Source organism: Lissotriton vulgaris, chromosome 7 (genome assembly GCF_964263255.1).
Source record: "Lissotriton vulgaris chromosome 7, aLisVul1.2, whole genome shotgun sequence".
Taxonomy (NCBI): domain Eukaryota; kingdom Metazoa; phylum Chordata; class Amphibia; order Caudata; family Salamandridae; genus Lissotriton; species Lissotriton vulgaris.
This window is the reverse complement of record NC_141695.1, coordinates 624,147,962-624,170,918: the sequence shown is the minus strand read 5'-3', so window position 1 is coordinate 624,170,918 and position 22,957 is coordinate 624,147,962. Positions and strand designations below refer to the sequence as shown.

The 22,957-nt window shown below is 40.4% G+C and overlaps 1 protein-coding gene across 1 annotated transcript in view; it reads left to right on the top strand.

Annotated features, from left to right (window-relative positions):
- The window catches only part of LOC147702155 (proton channel OTOP2-like), a 399,525-nt gene that overhangs the window by 14,475 nt on the left and 362,093 nt on the right, over positions 1 to 22,957 (top strand). The window contains exon 2 of the mRNA XM_086930800.1: positions 16,798 to 17,202. Coding sequence (XP_086786926.1) covers positions 16,833 to 17,202 — 370 coding nt within the window. The 5' untranslated portion in view covers positions 16,798 to 16,832. The remainder of the gene's footprint in view (positions 1 to 16,797; positions 17,203 to 22,957) is intronic.

Here is a 22,957-nt window from a genome sequence, read left to right as displayed (position 1 = left end):
GCTTCATATAAGGCCCATTGTCTTTCGGTTTCCACATCCTCGATTTCCTCAAGAACGATACTTTTACTTGAGCTTAGGACAAGCACTTCCTGGCCTTGGCCACTATATCAATTTTTTTCCTTGGCTGGCATCCGTGAACCTCACTCATCTCAGCAAAGAAAATCGCTCTTTATTTCATAACAGCTTCGCAGCAGAATTCTTCACAGCTGCGCATGTGCAAGAAATTACTCTGGACAAGCTTTCGTGTCAGCAGCTCTGTCAGCCATATTTCTACACCAATTCTTAGGCCTTACTCCGAAAACTATTATTAAACAAACACAAGACATCAATTAATTAAAGAATTGAGACCCAATCTGTTACCCTCCCCCTTTGCTAATTAACAGGGTTAATTATGTTACCTAGCTTAGCACACAAAGCAGCATCATATTTACCAGTCCTTTACGAATGTCAGGAACTCTTAGAGCTTTTATCACCAAAGACATAACATAAGCACATAAAATAAGCACATGCTATTAATTTAAACTGCCACATTTAATATTGACAAAGACAATAGACAAAGTTAGTTTATTAATTTTTCTTTGCGTTTGCAACAAAAAGCATATTAAACCCGCGTGTGTTTTTGTGAGTGTATCTTTTAAACTAAGTTGATTAATAATTTCACCACAAGCTTATTAGTCTGTTTACTTATAGTAGGAGAGATTAACTTCGCAAGTTTGAACAAAATTTTGTTCTTCACCTTGCTCCATCAACTCCTTCATCTGGTGATTTCTTAATAACCAAACTATACCCAAAAATGTAATCAATTTTTAACCCTTGAACATGTTTTGGACTTTCTTAGTATTTGTATTTCTAAACTTTTGATTCATCTGTTTTACTGCATCTCTCATATTGAGTTTTAGGAACTTCTTCTAATTCTATCTCCTTTTCCTTTTCATCCCTTAACTTGTAAATACTTTTTCTTACTGTTACATATTTTCTTCTCTTGTGTAGCATGCAACTAACTTTTAACAAAAGTATCACTATAGCTATTATCATAAAAGGAAAAACTATTTTACCTATTATTGAGCTACCAATTTCTTGAAACCAGTTTTTGATTGCTGTAAATCTTTTACCTAAGCGTTCTGAAAAATTCTCATCTTCTAAGGGTTGTATCTCCTCATGTAGTTCAGTGATATTCTTTATATACAATTCTATATTCTGGCTTTTGTCAGGTATGTATGTGCAGCAGTGTTGAACATGTAATGCTCCACAAACTCCACCCTCTTTTGCTAACAGAATGTCTAGTGCAAGACGATTCTGCATCACCATCGTCCTCATGGCAATAAGTTCAGTATCCACTAATTGAAACCCACTTGCAGTATCTGTTGACAACCTGTCAACAATTGTGGACATCTTTCTGATTTTGTTTGCATTCAGGGTAATTCCCACCATTGGTATTATCGCACCAAATATGTCTCCCAAGATTCTGAAAAGCTTTCACTTTTAAATCTGTTCACATGATTGCTAATTTCAAATGAACCTTCTGCATTTCTGAACTTTTTTGGGAAAAACTAAACCTACATAACAAGTTCCGTACCAGTGGTTCGGAAGGCTGTAATAAGCTTTATTCCCACAAATAAAATAAATCCCAGGAAAAATTGGATCTTTGCCTCCCTTGAATCCCCAGCCACCAATAATACGATAAGTGTCTTCACATTGACTTGCACCAACAAAATAATATTATATAATGTATTGTCTCTTCTTTTACAACATTTTCCACTAACAGGTTTATCTATGTGTATCGCAACATTTTAATTTCTGCCATTGAGTTTTTCATCCTCAATCTGCCAAAATTTTGACTTAGTAGTTTTCAACAACTCATTTTGTTTGTAAATTGCTCTTCTTTCTTCCACCATATTTAAAAATGACTTCTCTTCTGTTCTCAATTTACATGTTAAATTATTTCTAAAAGTGTACTCATAAGTAAGTTCACTAGTTGTTAGGAAAAATTCCCTCATCTGTTTAGCAGTCTCACTTTATTCAAGTTATCTATGACCTGTAGATTTGCAAAGATTTCGTCAAAATCGGAATAATATTATTCCAGACGACCAGTCTTATAAAACAAACTAGCGATTACACTACATGTTACACCATAAGTAAGAGGAAGCATATTATAATTAATTCCTTCAGACACAGAAGTAGGTAATTTCACACAGACATAACAATCTTTCGCGTTCATCACTTTAACATATTCAGATAAAAGTCTTGAGAAAGTATTGCTAGAAAAATCTCCAATAGATCTATCTTGATGAATCTCTGGCTTATGTACAATAATTCTTTTATTCTTATCAGATTTGTCAAGTTTAGCCACAACTTTACTTGTCATGTTAACTTTATACATTTCTTTATCTACTCCAAAAGGAAAAATGACAGCTAAAATTATCCAGACTAAAATAATCAAAATGACACATATTGAAGACAGTTTACAACATCTATTGAGAATTGAACATCTCAAATTTCCATTGGTATTAGGCATATTAGTATAAGGCATCTTTACTTCTTAAAATAGCAGCTAAAAATAAAAAAAACAAATTGAAAAATTGAAATTTTCTAAATATACTCCACTCTTTTTTTTTTTAAACAGATATACAAATTTTTTCTTCTAACAGCTTTTCTTCGACCTTATCTCATACATCAAATGCGTTTTTCAGCTAACACAATTTCTTCGACCTTGTGTCTCCTAACACAATTTCTTCAACCTTGTGTCATTTAATTAATAAGTTCAATCATTGTCACTTGCATCATCAAGATTTTCTTGACCACTGTTTACTTCTACAACTGGTGGGATAATTATGTAAGCCCACTCCGGCGATTTATACTTTTGGTTCGGCCTAATTGTTCTCTTTGCTCTGCTGCTTATCACTTCTATTTTCTTTCCTGCCTGTTTTTTCTTACTCAAGTCTTCCTCTTTTTGACTTGTGATCTCATTCACCTGCTCCTTTGCTTTATTCACTAATTTGAATTTAATGCCTTCAATTTCTTTTGGCCAATTATCCCCTTTTCTTGTTAACTTCTTTTTAGGTTCTTTCAAATTATACTCTACTCTCCAGGCTCTTTTTCTTGTTTTCTTCAATTTGGATTCATCTTCACTGTCATCTGTTTCACTTTCTGTGTTTTCAGCTGATTCATTAATGATCAATTTTTCTGAGTCAGATTCTTCATCAGATTCAGGTACTTCTTTACTTAGCAGTTTCACTTTGTTAGGAAAATCATTCTTATAGCTGGTACTTGGAAATTCTTCGTCTTCTTCTTCAATTACTTCCAGTTTACCAGTTTCAGAATTTTCGTTCCTTCTTCCAAAGTTTCTAATCTGCCTTTCAATACTCTCTTGATCTTGATCTTGAATCACTTCTTGATCAGTTTCTGCTTCTGCTTTCTGATCTAGCAGATCTCTGTCATTTTCTTCCTCAGAATCTTGTATTACAATGTCTTCACTTTCTTCATTCAAAATTCATTTACATTTGAATCTTCCAGATGTCGACTTTCTTGTCGATCTTCAGGATCTGGATTTTCTTCAGGCTCTTCTTCTGAATCTGAATCAGCTGTTGTATCACCTTCTTCATCAGGATTCTCAGGTTCTGGCACTCGTATAGTATGACTAGCGTGAATCCATCTTTTCGATCCCCTACACTTAACTGCATTTGTTGTGACCAAGATCACCTGTCTTGCCTTTTGCCACCTTGGTACTAGGCAATTTCTTCTTCGATGCACTTTCGTCCTTACCCAGTCTCCTGGTAACAGATCATGAGCTTGTTCTTTCTCTTTTGTGAGCACTTCAGTTCCTACATGATGGAACACAGAAGTTACCACTTCAGATAGATTTTTGCAGTAATCCATAATGACGCTATCATTTATACTCAGTAACTTGTCAAGAGGAACAAATGCTTGCCTCATGACCCTGCCCATTAAGATTTCATGAGGGCTCAATCCTGTTTTCTTATCTGGAATGCTTCTCAGAGTCATCAAAACAAGTGGTAGTGCATCTGTCCACTTCATTCCTGTTGATTAACACATTTTTCCTATTCTATTTGTTATTGTTCCATTCACTTGTTCAACAACACCTGATGCTTCTGGTCTGTATGCACAATGTAATTTTTATTTTATACCCAATGCTTCACAAATCAGTTTTAACAATCTGTTTTCAAAATGTGTGCCGCGATCTGTCTCGACCGACACTGGGAAACCATACCTAGGTATAAACTCTCTCAGAAGCAATTTTGCAACAGTGATTGAATCGTTGTGGCGTGTTGGAAAAGCTTCCACCCATCTTGAGAACAGACAAACAATCACCAAAACATATCTGAGTTTGTTGTGAGGTGGCATGTCAATGAAGTCAAGCTGTATTCTGGTAAATGAACCTCCCTCCCGTCCTATGGTTCCCATGCTTACAACTGTTTTTCCGTTTGGGTTGATCTGCTGGCAGATCAGACATCTTTGACAAAAAGATTCTGCAATTATTCTGAATTTAGGATTGTACCATGTCTGCCTAAACAACCTGATCATGGAATCTATGCCAATATGTCCTGGACCATGGTACATGCGTGCCATGTCAGAAATCATGCTGTCTGGCATTACTACTCTGTCATCTTTGTAAACCCAAATCTCATCCTCTTCTCTTTGCCTGCATCCTGCTTTTAATCATATGTCTTGTTCCTCATCATCTGCCTCATCTTGCAATTGTTTTACTCCTTTCCAAGTATCAACTACAGATATTAGCATAAGTGAGTTCAAAACATGTTCATATTCTTTTTCCCGATTAACTGCTGCATTATGTGTTGCACAAAATTTTGCTATTTCATCGGCATATGAATTTCCTTTTGTTATGTAGTCGTCACCTCTTTTGTGGGCTGTGCATTTAACTACTGCAATTTTTTCTGGTAATTGAATTCCATCAATTAATCTTTTTATGAGCTTTGCATTCCTTATTGGTGATCCCGCAGAAGTTAAATAACCTCTTTGAGACCAGAGCTGGCCATAGTCATGGACTACACCATATCCATACTGTCTATCAGTCACTATGGTAATCTTTTGTCCTTTTCCCAATTCACATGCTCGAATTAAAGCAATTAATTCTGCTACTTGAGCTGAATGAATTCCTTTGAGACTGGAAGCTTTAATCACATCTGCAACCGTGCACACTGAATATGCTGCACTCAGAACACCTTCATCTGTTCTTAAGCATGAACCATCAACAAACAAAACATAGTCTGATTCAGGACATCTTTAATATCCTGTCTTGGTTTTGTGCAGTATTCTAATACATCCAGGCATTCATGATCAACAATTTCATCTCTAATTTCTGTTTCAGAAGTGTCAGGTAACAATGTAGAAGGGTTTAAATTTACACATCTCGCAATCAAGACATTATCAGATCCAAGGATCACTTTTTCATATTTTGTCAACCTATTACTTGTCAAATGCTGTGTTTTGCTTCTGGTAAGCAGAATATCAACTGAATGAGACACATATACTTTAACTGGAAATCCCATTATTATTCCTTCGCTCTGTTCCAAACTCACACTGGTCGCGGCTACTGCTTTTAAGCAACCTGGTAATGCTTTTGCAACAGGGTCAAGAACAGCTGAGAAATATGCTATTGGCTTTCTCAGTCTTCCATGTCTTTGAATCAGAACTGATAATGCACATCCTTCTCTTTCACTGCAATACAGCTCAAACTCTTTTTCGTAATCAGGCATTCCCAATGCTGGAGCTTCACACAAACTTCTTTTTAGCTGTTCAAAAGCTTCCATTTCAGTTTTTGTCAGACTAATCGGGTCTTTTATGTCTGCTTTTGTCAGTCTCTGTAATGGTTTTGCAATAACTGAAAATCCACTAATCCATTGACGACAATAACCTACCATGCCTAGAAACATTCTGACCTGCATCTGTGTTTTTGGAGGTTGCATTGCTTGAATCATTTTTATTCTTTCTGTTGTCACTTGTCTGGTACCTTTTGCAATTCTATGACCAAGATATTTTACTTCTTGTTTGCAAAACTGTAATTTCGCAGGAGATACTTTATGTCCCTCATCTGCCAGATGATTTAAAAGAGTAATGGTATCTGTTATACAATTATCTTTTGTTTTTGCAGCAACAAGGAGATCATCAATATACTGCACTAATGTAGATTTTCCAGGTAAATCTAGAATCTGCGATGATGGACTTTCGGTGTACCCCTGAGGGATTCTACACCATGCTAGAATACGGTCTTGAAACCAGAACGCAAAAATTTGCTGGCTTTCTGGATGCAATGGAACAGTAAAGAATGCGTTGCATAGGTCAATTACTGTGTACCATTCTGCATCATGCGGAATCTGATATAAAATTACAGCTGGGTTTGGTACAACAGGGCAACATGGAACAACAATTTTGTTAACTTTTCTCAAGTCCTGAACAATTCTGAACGTTCTGTTCGGATTTTTGATTCCCATAATCGGTGAATTACATGGACTGCTTTTAATTTCTTTTAGAACACCCTGTTTCATTAATTTTTCAATTACAGGAATAACTCCTTCAATCACTTCTGCTTTCATTTTATACTGTGGAATATTTGGATAGTCTGCTCCTTGTTTTACTGTTATTTGTACTGGATCTACATTTTTCATCAAACCCATTTCATCTCCAGTGAAATCCCAAATTTCTATATTCACTGTATCTTTTAATTCTTCAGGTAAATTGTTTTTATCGAATACAGGAAATAATTTGCTTTCTTCTGCCTCAACCATTGACATTGTTAATTTATAAAGGCTATCTTCTTCTGGAGTTTGAAGCTCTATACCATCTGGTGAGCAGTAAATTGCGCAGTTCATCTTACAGAGTATATCACTTCATAACAGATTTACAGGACTGCTGTTGCAAACTACAAATCTATGCATGTCCTTCAATTTACCTATTTCAACTTCAATTGGCTCAGTTATGTCAGTTTTAATCTGTTGATTAGCTACACCTACTTCACCAGAGAGAGGAAGGTTTTCTATTTCCACTGATCCAACAGTAGAACGAGTAGCACCTGAATCCACTAAGAAAGTGATTTCTACATCATTCACTTTACCATTTACAAATGGATCAGATTGACCTACCTCAAGAGTGGCTCCAAGCACACACTCTTCCTCCTCTCTCATGCACTGTCAGAAGTAATACTCAGATTCACTCCCTCCATCTTCTTTCAAACAAAATTGCTGTGAAACATTCGACACATTCACTCTTGGTGTTCTGTTTACCTGTTCACCTCCGCTGAATCCTGATTCAGTACTGTATCTCTGCAAATTTACACAGTTTGGAAGTGGCGGTTGTGGTAACTGTTGTGGTCTCTGACTTTGCTGAATCACTACCTGTCGCTGTAGCTGTTGCTGCTGATTTATCTCATTCTGCATCTGTGGATTTAATGATTGATTTTTAACAAAATTTCTGGGCGGATTCTTACATTCGCGCTTCCAGTGTCCAATTTTGCCGCAATTAAAACATGGGAGTTTCTGTTTCAACTCTTATATATTTCCCATTAACTTTGGTTTATTATAATTACCTTTAAATTTTCCTTGATTCTGATCAGTATTTTTATTTCCTAAACTTGCTATCTGTTGCTCAGCCACTTTCACCTGAGCCCACATTGCTTTTTCTTTCAGCTTCTTTTGTTTAGCATCTATTTCATCACTACAGTATTTTGCTTTTCTCAAAATTTAATCAACTGTATGTGATTGCCAACCACCTATTCCATTTCTTATCATTTCACTAATTTCAGGTCTTAAGCCATATACAAATCTGTATATAAAATGGCTCATATCCTTCTCACTTAGGTGCTCATAACCACTGTATTTTTTAAATACCAGCCGTAATCTATACTACTATTATAAAGAGAGAACACAAACCTTTGAGCCAGGTAAACTACAAAAGTAATGCACAAATCACTACACCCAATACATCATTTGAAAGGGGAGATGTGGCAGAAGGACATAGGCTATAGATATGTACACCATATACATTAAAAAAGCAAAAACGCCAAAAGTGGTAAAGTAGTCCCTTGGGGGTGTGGCCGTGGGCGTCTCAAACAACAAATGTGGGCGTTTACAGGGCCGTGCCAAGTGCAAATAACAAACATAGGCCAAGCGACTTCACAACACACTTACATATGCATACATAGAGCGGAAATGCGCTTTCACTGAATTTAGAACGCACAATATGCAGACATAGAGCGGAAATGCGCTTTTAATGAATTTCTAACAAACATTTGCAAATCCCAACACAAACAGCGGAAATGCGCTTTCAATGAATTTAAATTCACACATACAGCGCGGTAAATACTTCGCATTAAAAACCGGGCGGGCCTTCCATCGACGAGGAGTGTCAAATGACGCCACACAGGGGGCAGGATTAATCGCATACTTCACCAATCACAACGCACTAAAGAAAACACACACACGACTTCGGCTTACCAAAAAAAAAAGTCTTTAACCATTAGCCATTGACCAACGACGTTACAGGGGGGTAAACACGATCAAAAAAAGCCGACATTTCTTAACGGAGAAACGCAATGGACTGCGCATTCACAAGACTTTCCTCACATCTTGCGGACAAGATAAAACACTTACAATAAGACATACGAATAACGAAAATAACACAACTGCCCATAATCACTCGAGCACTGCCAGGACTTCACCACACAATTGACAAAAAGAAAGGGAAACTTCTTTGAAGGGATACAAAAACGAACACACGGAAAGAACCTTCGAAAGAAAAAAAATTAAACAGGTGACACGACACTTTCCTCACATCTTGCGGACAACATAAAACACGAAAAACAATACATACGAATTAAAAAAATAACACAAGTGGGCCAAATCAGTTGAACAGGGCCAGGACTTGCACAGACAACTCTTCGGCGGGGCGGGCGGGGGCCCTGAAGCAGCCTTTTGCTCCCGGACAACGTCGGGTCGGGCTGCTAGTCTTTCATAAAATGAATGTACAGATTATTTTGTCTCTTGAATTGTTCTATCAATTTTAACCCAATCTATTTCTTTTGGAGGAATTTTGTTTTTCAAAAATACAATCACTTGTTCATAACTTCTCATCACATCTGGTGAAGGAGCACCTGTTACTTTATCTCGTTGGGGTTCCTCTCTAGGCCAATTTATAGCAGTTTTACATTCTGTCCAAAGGTCTGATGGAACAATTATATCAAAAATTCCATCCAGGTCTACCCACAAAACCTTTGAAACTTTCACAAATCTTTCTACCTGTCGGTACCATTCCACAGGTTTTTCTCTCTATCGGGGAAAATCATTTGTAAACAGTAAAATGTCCTGTCTTGTCCATGGGACATGCACAAATCCACCACCAGCTATTTCCCTCATTGGAAATTCATTTACCACCTTTTTCTTTCTCCTTTACAAGAAAATTCAAACTTACTCTGTCTTCATCTCTTTTCTTTGTCCATTTCGCTCTCCATTTACTTAATTCACCCCATTTTCTCAAAATCACAATTAAATCTCATATATGTGTAATTCTTCCTGAAGTATTCATGTTTTCAATGTATTTTTCAGAGAAATCTACCCTATAACTTTTCTGCAAATTTTTCTGCTTACTCAAATCAACTTCTAATTCAGAAGCTATTTCTTCCAATTGATCATATCTGTTTTTTCGTTTTCCATGTTATACTTTTGCAAATAAATAATAATTCATCATCCTGATAAGCCTTTAAACTGTCAGTTCCAATTGTCCCAATAATTAATTCCTCTATATCTGCTTTCAGTTTTCCAACATCAAGTAATTTATATTCTGGGGTTTGCGTTAAATTTATTTTATTTATACTCTTTTCTGGTGATACGGAATCAGAATCTGCACCAATTGGGGTTCTGCATGTCAAACTTTGATTAAGTGTTAAGTCAGGCATCATTCTATCTCGATGTATTTCTGTTAAATCTGAATTCCAATTTTCAGTTACTTTCTGCATTTCTGTATTTAATGGAACAGTTAAGGCTGAATGTCTAATTTCTTTTTGATCAAATACTGGAAGAACAGGACCAATCGTTACAGGCACTGTTACTGCTTCCATGCTTTTAGTTAACTGCTGAATTAATTCATTTGCAGAACGAATATATTCTTAAGTATCCGGTAATGGTAACCCTTCGTACCTATCTGCTCTGATTTCACCTCTCGGGGTCTCATTTCTCTGATCTGGAGTTTCAGTAAAATTACTATTTACTGGTGATATATTTGAATTAGGTCTTGTTTCTGACCTTTTTGGAGTTTTATTATTTGTCAAATTTATTTCAGGGGATTTCTCAACAACTTTTTCTCTAGGTGGAGGTGGGGCACTTGGTGGAGTAGTCCATGTACAAACTGGTTGATAAGGTGGCGGTTTCTTAGTATACATTTCTTCTAAAACTGCATCTTCAGAATCACTCTCTTCTCTAATATTATTTTTCTTTTGGGACTGCCTTTTTCCAGTTGTCTCATTAGCTAGCCTCACTGGGTACAAGCCATCACACATATCTGCACTGCTCCATCAACGCATTCTATCCTGATGTGTTTCCCTAGCTATTCTTTTTGGAATTCCTCTACTCTCACGTTCTAGTTCATGCATCTCATCTTCCCATTCAACTAAAGCTTCAAATTGTGTAGGTCTGGGTTTTGGTACAAGATTTATCATTCTTTCTCTTAAGTTTTTCAAAACCGCTATGTTAAATGCTCCTTCTTCTGGCCATGCTAACACACCATCATTTTCAGTATATTTCATCCAATTCTCAATTCAGAGACAAGTATGGTAACCATATTCACCTAACATATAAGCTGCAGGTGGTTTGTACTTATAAATTAATTTTCCGCCTCACGTTTCAATTTTCTTGTCAGTTTTAAATTTATTTTTCAACTTCTGAAACCATGTAAGTTTCTTTTTCTCTTTCCTGAAATAATAATCCATGTTTTTAAGCTATTTCCTCAAATTTGGTAAAGATCGTAACCATGAAGTTGTTGTTCCGCAACACCAACCAATCCGTGCATGAAATTCACTAACAAGCCAATCAGGTTAAGCCACGTCACTATTCTGCTCAACCAGTAGAATTACTGTTTTTCAGGATGAGCCAATCAGCTGTAAACTTGTCTTGTCACGTAAACCAATCTGTGCACAAACACTGTGACGTATGTTAGCCAATCACAGCGCAACACCAGTGACGTATGCTGCCGCTGCAGAGATGCTGCTCTGTCTCTCACTCTTTAAACTAACACCTCCTTAACAAAAAATTTTCACAGCGCCATATTTACAATACATTAGATGAAATTCAGTTAATAACTTCACAAAAAAAACCATTTGTCTGTTTCACTAAAATAAAGTGATAGTTTTATCATACATTCAAGTATTCTTTTTGCGTGAAATAGACAACGCTATTTTCACAGTATATTCAAATTCGTCGATAAAGTAAGTAGCCTTACCCTACCCTTCTTGCAAGTAATAACGAACTTGTTTCTCTCCGAATGCACATACAGAGATTTTTACACCTCCTTAGAGACAATTCAGAGTTTCACTCGATCGAGTATTACAAACTCATTTACACACATTCATACGGAAAAATCCTTAGCCATGTATACATGATTCTTTAGTAGGATTCTAACCTACCAATAGAAATACTCATTTGCCAGTAAGATAGACGACGCTTCCTTACCCTTCATTCAAGTTTAGATAATTTCTACTACTCTTTTCACAGTGAGTTTTAAAACAAGACAAAAGTAGTCCCTATACTCGAAAGCTACGATTTCATAGACAATCCTCACTATAAATTCTACCTTTCACACCTAAAAATCCCTAAACTTGTGCTGTACGTCCACAACACTAGTGATATACGATGATACCACTATTTTGAAACAGAACAAATGCACTGTGCAACTTCACTTGTCATACTACTCATGTATGTACGTACGTACATCTAGGAGTTTTCACACTGCTGGAAAAAACCTTTCGACTACATATAACAACTAAACAAACTTAACAAGTTTTAAACATGTAATCCTATGTAATTACCATGTAACATGTTAGTTACCATAGTAACCGAACTCTGCTACCAAGTTATTGATCCAGCGCTCCTATTGAAAAACTGTCTCACAAACACTATTTATCACCTCAATACTCACCATTCACTATTAAACACTTATACAGGCCCATAACACCTATGAGACAATTTATGAGCAACTGAATCAGGTGATTTGATTTTAAATCTGTACACATAATATTTACACTAATATGTACAACTGCAGTTTATTCTTCATTATAATGATTTTAAAACTCGTTATTAGCTAAAATCAAACCACTAAAGGTTGATGGATCAACTAATGGAAACTAGACCATGAATAAACAAGACCAGCTTGTCGCTTCGAATCTAATTTTATTTACTTTATTTTTCATAAAGAAAAAGCATTTTAACGTTTAGAAATCTTTATTTTATAAGCAAAATAGGAAAGTAGCATTTTAATAAGGAAATGAAAATTAGTACTGACATTTCAAAGTAAGCTCAGAAACATGAAAAATTAGTAAAATCTGTTTCCCTGAACCTATTTCCCTGTCTAAATCTCTGTGTACCTAGAAAAGAATAAATCATTAAGTCTGCTGTCCTTACATGCGCCAAAAGTCCATCAGCATGTCTCACACCATTCAGGAATCGGGAAGCAAGAGTTTTTTCTTTGCTCATGGTGTCATAATTTATACCTTTCTCTCTAGCTAAACTTTCTACATTTTACATTCTTTCATAGGAATCCGTGCTTTTCATTGGCTGTCCGGTGTCAGTTAATGATTAAGTCATTCAACTTTTGTCCAAAAACCAGGCTTCATATAAAGCCCATTGTCGTTTGGTTTCCACATCCTCCATTTCCTCAAGAACAATACTTTTACTTGAGCTTAGGACAAGCACTTCCTGGCCTTGGCCACCATATCAATTTTTTGTCCTTGGCTGGCCTCCGTGAATACACTCATCTCAGCAAAGAAAATCGCTCTTTATTTCATAACAGCTTCGCAGCAGAATTCTTCACAGCTGCGCATGTGCAAGAAACTACTCTGGACAAGCTTTCGTCTCAGCAGCTCTGTCAGCCATATTTCTACACCATTTCTTAGGCCTTACTCCGAAAACTATTATTAAACAAACACAAGACATCAATTAATTAAAGAATTGAGACCCATTCAGTTACCCTCCCCCTTTGCTAATTAACAGGGTTAATTATGTTACCTAGCTTAGCACAAAAAGCTGCGTTTACCAAATACGCTGTCGCTGCCGACGTTGACAACGGTGTTGCTTCGTGTTTCCAACCTCACAAATCGTGACTTCCCACCAGCTGCCATTGAAGTAATATACACATTGAAACCTGATGGTATTTTCTTCTGCTGCTTGTTTGAAATTAAGTTTTAAGCATTTTCCGCCTCGAAGCTACTGTCCCAATAGTTGACAGAGTTTTGTTGTCTACTGATTCACCTCAACCAGCATCACTGACCCAATTGGAAAGTGTATGTTTCAGATCTTTAATTTTTCATAGGGTCACCACTTATAATGCACAAAGACTATGTCCTGATGATGGTCTTATGAAACAATCTCCAAAAGACCGAAACGTCGACTATTGAGTCTAATTCTGCATGTTACTCATCAATCACCATTGATTTTCATTTACCTTTGGATTTGAAGTCATTGTGTTATTATTTGTTAGCAGTTTAGACCTACCTTCTGATGTACTATAGGAGTATATAAGACACTCCTTCTATATCCCAAATGCATTTTCCTGTACCCTGTTTTATCACTGATTAAATTCCTTTGTCTTAAAGAAAAAAATAATCTTTTGACTCAAAAAACCTGGTTATTGTATTTATTCATTTTGTTAGTGTGGTAACATTATTGATGTGTACTAGAGAAACTATATTCAGCCACTAACTGGTAGTGGCGTGGGTTCCTAATTAATTAGAGTCCCTAACTTGCTGTCACTGATAATTTAAACAAAACCCCTTGCTGGCCCATTTTTCTGAATGTAGCACACAAAGCAGCATCATATTTACCAGTCCTTTTCGAATGTCAGGAACTCTTAGAGCTTTTATCACCAAAGACATAACATAAGCACATAAAATAAGCACATGCTATTAATTTAAACTGCCGCATTTAATATTGACAAAGACAATAGACAAGGTTAGTTTATTAATTGTTCTTTGCGTTTGCATCAAAAAGCATATTAAACCTGCGTGTGTTTTTGTGAGTGTATCTTTTAAACTAAGTTGATTAATAATTTCACCACACGCTTATTAGTCTGTTTACTTATATTAGGAGAGATTAACTTCGCAAGTTTGAACAAAATTTTGTTCTTCACCTTGCTCCATCACTGGCTAAGCATATATTTCGAAGTACCTGTAAACACTGCTGTACAAACTACGAATGGCTTACCTTGTAACAGAAATGCTAATGTCTTTGCTTATAAAATTAATAATAAAATACTTTGAAATAAAGAACAGAAAACTAGATCCCTGAAAATGGATTTATATGAAGATTTTAATCTTTTTTTCTGGCTATTGTATGAGGGAAAATACGGTGCTGCACTGAGGCTTCAACTATAGTGATTGATCATATGGATTTGTTCGCAAAAGTTCAAACCCTGATGAAGCCCTCATTGATGAAACACGTTGGCTAGGCTGATTAACTTATGTCCATAAAGAACCAATAAAAGTAGAATTTTTCAACAGGAATATGTGACTGTGTGATATAACTGTTACCAATGGAATTGGGGTTGATCAAATGATATTGTTTTGTGTACTGTATAATATTCTAAAAACAGGAGGGCTATATTACAAAGATACAAAGAACTCCTGGTTCAGCTTTCTATCAAAATTGTGTTTATACAACGATTCCTTAGCAGCGGGATCGTATACAGTTGCGCGTCTAGATCGGTTTTGAATGTGTACATTAATACTAGTGCGACCATAGAATAGCCCACCCTGCTTTGTTCTTGTTGTTGCTAGCGTAACTACAGCAACCTGAAGATCTGTAAAACAATGATCCGTTTCCATGGGCCTCGTGACAAGGCGAGTGTCAACTTTTTCAGAAAGACATTAGTGAAACAGGGAGCACCTGCGCAAAATAATTGGAGGTTAGAACTGTTTTGGCTTGAGTTCAAAATGGCTCCATCAATCCACCTTTTACTTCCAAAGCCATCAGAGGTCAAAGTAACAAGCTACCAAGGAGGGGCAGAGGGGGATTAGGACTGTTATGATTAGGGATAAAGAGGAGAACCACCAGTCAACTAAATCACCCTCTATAACACTAGACCTCATCCCTGTCCAAAGAATGAACCACAACCTGCATGTGGGAGTAAAAGGGCTACCATAATGTGCTGCTGGAAAGAGTGGATTTATAAAAAAGTACAAACGACACTTTTAAACTGTCTTGTGGACACCCTCACCAATCTTAGAAGAGGGTTCCAGATTCCGTACGCCCCCTGTAATGTGATCACTCATGTTCCTATCTGTCAGATTTCACTCATAGAGACTCCCCACACTACCACCGAAGAAGGTTCAATTCCCAAAGTTGTAAATTCTTGATAATGTAAAGTACTAATATAATGCACATTCGGATTATTGACACTGATGTTAGACAAAGAAGGTCATTTCAAGCTGCCTAAGACGGTAACGCTTGCAATGCTGTTATGGTGTCATCATCTGAAAGATGTATTATCATTTGCATATGGTCCTAATGCTTATCATCTCTTATTCATCACATGTCAAGCGTGCACACAGGGTGTGGAGAGCAAGTTAAAGTTGTCAATTGGTTCACCCGATACTTCAAAGGGTTAAGGCTGATGTAATAAAGTAAGCAATGGCTGCTTAATACAAAACAGTGGTCCTGCCATCTTATGTGTGTGAAACAAAACCTGAGCGTGCACCCTATGCTAACTGACCATTATGTGTGATTCACTGGGGCTAGAGTGAGGGAGGCGCGGAGTGAGAGTCCATTATATGCCTCCTCTATGAGTCTGCTGTACCCATCTTTACAGAGTGTGATTGCTGTGTATGGTATTATTCGCCCTGATGCAACATGCAATTCTTAATATACTTCTCAGAGTGTGACAATCAGGTAGCTTTGTATGAGTGGGTCTTTGCTTTTCTGCACCGACTGCCTGGACGGAGGAGGTATAGCTGTTGATTTGTGATGTTATGTGTTGTTTTCATATAGTACACTGGACCAGGATGTGTACCTGCTACAGTACAGGTCAGCTGCACAGCAGGCACACACATGAACAAGTGCCACGCGAGGGGTGTATTGCGCACTTGTGGGGAGCTGTATTACTCAGTGACCCATACAAACACCCATGTACTTCACTACTATGTGAAGACCAGTGGCCTCTTGTTCTGCACCCCCCTAATGAAGGCCTTTGGTATGCCCCGTTGGTGACTCGTTAAGCATTAGAGTACTCTGCCACAAAACATTAAAAGTGTTCAATGCCTCCTGGAAAAGGAGGTAAACATCCTTACGTGTCTGTTACACCATAATCGACTCAGGTTGAGGGCGCATAATGAAGGCAATGGCAATTAACAACTAATGATGTCCAAAAATGAAGGCAGTTATGTTATTAGCATTCACACTTTTATTCTCATGCAGGGCAGCCTCACACCCTGTCTTTACCACTGAACTAGTACGTAGGCAAGCAATAGTAGTCAATAGCAGCAAAATAAGGTTTCTGATAAGTTGAACCAATTATACCATCTCATCTAAGGTTCTAATACTCATAATGTCTTGTCTTTCCCGATAGTGGCCCCTGGACTCGAGACCTACTGTTACTCTAGCATGATGGTGCCAGACTCCCGCAAAGAGTCAGTCCCAGAACTGGAAATGGATGAGTCTATCTCCCCAAACCAGCAAGGTGAGTCCGGCATCCAGGTGGAAGGGAGCGCGCCTGACAGCTTCGGACCCTGGAAAAAAGGAGGCCGTGCGTTATCTGTCCTGATGGCCATCAACATCCTCCTGCTGGGCTGCTGTCTCATCACCGCAGGCTCAGTAGACCACGTGCCCATCGAAGAGAAAGATGTGCTGGCCTTCCTGTGCACCCTGATGCTGCTGTCCATCCTGTGGATGTGTGTCCAGATGTACTTGACCCACAAGCACAAGAACGCAGTACTCTACAAGGACTCTCATGCAGGACCCATCTGGCTGCGAGGTATGTTATCCACAGAGGCCCCAGAGGATGGCCATTGGTACCAAGGGGTCCCATATATCACATTACACACTCACCATTCTGGCTTTTTAGCCAGCACATTGCCTGTAGTTTTTGTTTTTGAACTTTTCATAAATTTTGCAACTTTCAATGTAACAGCAGCCCAATGAGCGCAGTGCCAATGCAAAATATCAGAATACATTATACTACCAGAAGAAGGCAGAAAAGACTAGGAGAAGCCCGTGCAGGTAAGAGCGGTGGGACGGTCGGGTGAGGTGGGAGGGGATTAGACAGACGATGACGAGGGAAAATGAAAGAAATAATACATTTTCCCTCGTCGTCGTCTGTCAAATCCGCCCCCTCCCCCCCGCCAGCTCCTGGAAAAGACATTACATTACATCCCACGACTGAACTACTGACCACCCGACAGTACGGCAGGATCCCATCTTCCCGCTCGTACATTGATATTGCGCACCCCACCTTCCGCCCATGGCCTTCCTGTACACAGTTCGAGCTGTATCCCTCTATACTCCAGCCCAATCCTTCCAGATGTTAAAATGTTTCTCTTGGCAGCCCCATGACAAGTGGATTGAATGTTCCAATCCCATACAGTGATCCATGCCCTTGGCCTAGGTGTCTACATGTGGGGGCACCTGTCGCCTTTCAGGCCCTGGCAATATCCCTCTTGGTGACAATGAGTCCAAACCAACGAAGTGTCTTCTGATAGCGAGTGCCTCCCAGATCATCTGTTATATGGAAAAGTATGAGTTTATGGTCTCTGGGATAGTCCAACCTATCACCCTCTTAAGTCAACCCAGCATGAGAAGTGGGCCAGCCCCGGGCAGTGCCAGAACATAAGAGGTAAACCCCCCTTGGGTCACCGCACCACAGACAGTTTCCAGCAGGGATCAGGCTCATACAGTGGAGTCTGACCCTAGAGAGATATACTTTATGAAGTATCTTACTTTGGATTAATTGAAATTTGATGGTGATCACTGCTTCTCTGGGGGCCTCAACTGCCTCCCTCCAGTCGTCGTCACCCAGACAGCCCAGTTCACCCTCCACACGCCTGCCACACTTCCACCATCGGGTCCTGCACAGTACACTGTAACATGTTTTATATTTCCGATAATTTATATTCCTTGAGGTTTACAAGAGGGATTTTGGCCTCCATCGGGGAAAAATCCGGGATATCTTCTACAGGCCGCATAAGAGGGAGGAGGGCGTGACGGAGCAGCAAATACCTATAGAACTGCGTGCGTGCGGTGCATGTCATATTCCTCCTGCAGGCCCTGTAAGGACTTGAGCATACCAACATGTAGCACATCTCCCAACCTTTAAATACCTGTAGAATCTCAGGCCGCAAACCCCCTCTGCGGAATTCTGGTGCCGAGCCACAAAGTGAGATTAGCCCATCCCACAGTCTTCATGGCAGCATTCCATACCTCCAGCACAATGCGGGTGGCGGGAGGGAAAGATGCAGAGGCCCTCCCACATAGAGCAGGTGGGGAAGGTCACAGCCACTCAACAGACATCCTCCCCATACGCAGGTTCCCCAAAGCCACGCACCACCACTCATTCACAACAAGCAGATGGGCCTCCCAGTAGTATAGTAGTATGTCTGGGTGGCCAATCCCCATTCCACCGCGGGTTGACAACATTTCGCCAAGGCGATAAGTCGGTGGTTCCCAAACTGTGCGGCACGGTACCCTGGTGCACCATAAGAACTAGCCAGGGGCGCCACACACATCTTAGGAATGTGGGAAAGGTAGGTTGTGAATAAGATTTTTGTAATGTGGAAAGTTTGTAGATTATGTCTTTGCTGCGCCGAGTAACCCATTTGGGACTGTTGTGGGGGAGTTCTGAACGCCCCCCTGTCAGCGTCTACTCTGGAACATGGTTTGGCCCAGCCCCAGCACGTAAAATGCTTCAAAAAGCTTCCACTTAGGCAGGGTCAGGTGCAATCAGAAGCGATGCAAAGCGTTATCGCTGCCCGTGTTCTGCAGCGCCTCTAGGCCATTTTCATACAAGTAGGTTCGGAAGAAAGGAAATGTGAAATTTATGATCGGGTAATCATGAGAGATTCCCCCGAGCTCTATACCACACCTTTATGTAAATGACACAAACTAATTGTTGTCATTTTAAATTGAAACTAAAGAGAATCTGGCAAGTAAATCACCCATTCCTATTTTATGCAGTTCTGAAAGTATCAGAAACGCAAGCCAAACAGCAGTACTTGGGTACGCCTGTGTTGTACTTGAGATCCACGGAGAGAGAGAGATCTCGTCAAACTGGACTTTGCCAGTTTGCCACAATAATCTCCGAGCCTCTGCCTTATGACTGGGAAGTCACCAAAACTCCGTTTTGGAAAACATCCCCCTCATACACATCTGTAGTGCGGCCGCCTCCCAGTAGGCACTAATGAGCAATGATTTAGTGTGAAAAGCACAGCGCTGTGTCCCATTCAAACAAACACCGCAGCTCCTCGGCAGCTGCCTCCCAGCAGGCTTACAATCTGCACCACCCATCCTGCCCAGCCCTCTGATAATATAACTCAGCGGCCCAGTGGTACACCACATGCACAAGAGCTCGAGCACTAGAGAGGATGAACAGAAGAAACAAAGAGTGCCACTCTGAAGGGTGTATGTATAACAAGTGATAGCAGCACAGCTGGGGAGGACCTCCCAGATGGCGGCAGGAGCACCATTGGAGAGAGTCTCACATATGGAAGGAGCACACAGGAAGTGGGTATCTCAAACGTGGAAGTGGTGCAAGGGGGGAGGTGGTTGTCACAGCTGGTGGTGACACAGAGAGGAAGGGTACCTCTGACTTCAGGGGTAGGGGTGCATTTGAGCAACTTCAGGGACCCACTAGGATGTGCATCAAAGCACCTTCAGGGACAGAGTAGCCGTGCATTCAAGCCATTTCAAATCTGTGACCACATTCTTATGGACCATGGTGGTGCATCTAAGCATCTTGAGGGCTAAAGCTAGGCATCTTTGCACCTTTACAAAAGTGATGGGCCACTAAGCATGTGCAGGGACATTGAGCTGAATCAAATCATAGGGACGAGGGTAAGTCCACATTTCAGAGCTCCGTTGTGCTTGAGCTAAGTTTCTGCTCTAAACACAGAAGTACAAACAGAAAGATGCATCACAACAGATAAAGGGAAAATAAGGTGAATAGAAGCACTAACAAAGTCGGGAAGAGCAAGGCACAGGCATAGTTCGATTAACACGGGCCACATAAATACGCAGGAATGTTTCTATGCACTTACAGTCACTTAAACATTTAAAGTTTATCATTAAACGACTGCTTTAATTTTTATTATGTTACAAATATAATTATAATATGTTCATCAACTTCATCCCAATTATTTTCAGGGATTAAAATGGAAGTACTTCCGAGTCCAGGCTTCCATGCCCCCTGCACTCGACGAAAAAGTAACATAAGAGGGAGCCGCGGCCAATGGCCAATAGGTCAAGGGAGCCGTCGGTCCAAAAAGTTTGGGAACCACTACGATAAGTGGTACATTGCCTCCATGAAGCAGCAGTTGGAGTTGCTAAAGAAAGTTTTTTCGATTGGAAATGGATGGTTTTGAAATTAGTAGAGCAGACGAGGGACTGCCACAATTTTTAAAATCCCTGAGCGCCCCAAAAAGGAAAGAGGCAGACACCCTAGCTTCGTTCTTCCACAACAAAATCGCAGACATCCACAACAGCTTCGACAACCGACCCGGAGACCAACCCACCCAACCCTCTGCAGGACCTTCACCCCCCTTGAACATCCTTAATAACTGGAACCCAATCTCCACTGAGGACACCATCCACCTGATGAACTCCATCCACTCATGATCCCCCACAGACCCCTGCCCTCACCACATCTTCAACAAAGCAGACTCCATCAAAGCACCACATCTCCGAGACGTCATCAACTGCTCCCTCAACTCCACCACCTTCCCGGAAAGCTGGAAACACGCAGAACTTAGCGCCCTTCTGAAAAAACCCACAGCGTACCCCACCGAACTCAAAAACTACCGCCCCATCTCGCTCCTTCCATTCCCGGCCAAAGTCATCGAGAAAGCCGCCAACAACCAGCTCGCCACCTTCCTCGAAACCAACAAATCCCTCGACTCCTCACAGTCCGGCTTCCGAGCCAAACACAGCACGGAGACCGCCCTCATCGCAGCAACAGACGACATTTGAACTCTACTGGACAATGGAGACACAGTCGCCCTCATCCTCCTCGACCTCTCCGCAGCCTTCGACACAGTCTGCCATAGCACCCTTCTACAGCGCCTCAGAAACATCGGAATCCAAGGAAAAGCACTGGAATGGATCACCTCGTTCCTCACCGGAAGAACCCAGAGAGTCCGCCTCCCACCATTCAACTCAGAGGCCACTGAAGTCATCTGCGGCGTACCACAAGGATCCTCACTCAGTCCCACCCTCTTCAACGTATACATGAGCCCCCTCGCGGCCATCGCACGCCAACACAACCTCAACATCATCTCCTACGCGGATGACACTCAACTGATCCTATCACTCACCAAAGACCCTAACACCGCCAAAACCAACCTACATGAAGGAATGAAAGAAGTAGCCGAGTGGATGAAGCACAGCCGTCTGAAACTGAACTCAGACAAAACAGAAGCCCTTATCTTAGGTACCTCCCCCTCCGCCTGGGATGACTCTTGGTGGCCAGAGGCCCTTGGAAAAGCACCCATCCCGACGGACCACGCACGGAACCTGGGCGTCATCCTGGACTCCTCACTCTCTATGAACAGACAAGTCAACGCCGTTTCATCATCTTGCTTCAACATTCTTCGCATGCTCAAAAAAACATTTCACTGGATCCCCACCGAAACCAGAAAAACGGTCACCCATGCACTGGTTACAAGCCGCCTGGACTACGGAAACACCCTATACGCCGGTATTACCGCAAAACTCCAGAAAAAACTTCAACGCATCCAGAACGCATCAGCCAGACTCATACTAGACATCCCGCGTAAAGACCACATCTCTAGTCACCTGAAAAACCTCCACTGGCTCCCCGTCAATAAGAGGATTACTTTCCGCCTCCTAACCCACGCACACAAAGCACTTTACGAACTTGGACCCGAATGCCTCAACACACGACTTTCCTTCTACACCCCCTCCCGCCAGCTACGATCCTCCAACCAAGCCCTTGCTACCGTACCTCGCATCAATAAAACCACCATGGGAGGTAGATCCTTCTCCTACCTCGCAGCTAAAACCTGGAACTCACTCCCCACCCACCTTCGTCTCACTCAGAACCACCTAGCATTCAGAAAGCAACTTAAAACTTGGATATTCGACAAGTAATTCCCCACCCTTCTCCAAGCGCCTTGAGACCCTCCGGGTATGTAGCGCGCTATATAAATCTTTTGACTTGACTTGACTTGACTTGCCTGTAGTTTTGCTTTTAACAGTGAAAGTATGGACTACATGTCCCAGTGTGAAAGGTTCTTTGGCCGTAAAAGGCAAAAAGTGTCACACGTGACTTGGGGGCAAATGGCAGGATTGAGAAAAGGCAGTTGTATGGACGGAGGGGAGAGTAAGAGGGTAAAAGGAGAGCAGTATCATTGGAATGTACCCTCATACCTAACCAAATGATGCACTAAGTCTAGTTCTGTGCTTTTGTTTAAGAAACAAATGCATTCTGGTAAATGTAGTCATATCTCCTTCTAATTAGAGCAAAAAGACTTGCACATGTAACTCTGGTTGGTGCAGCTTTA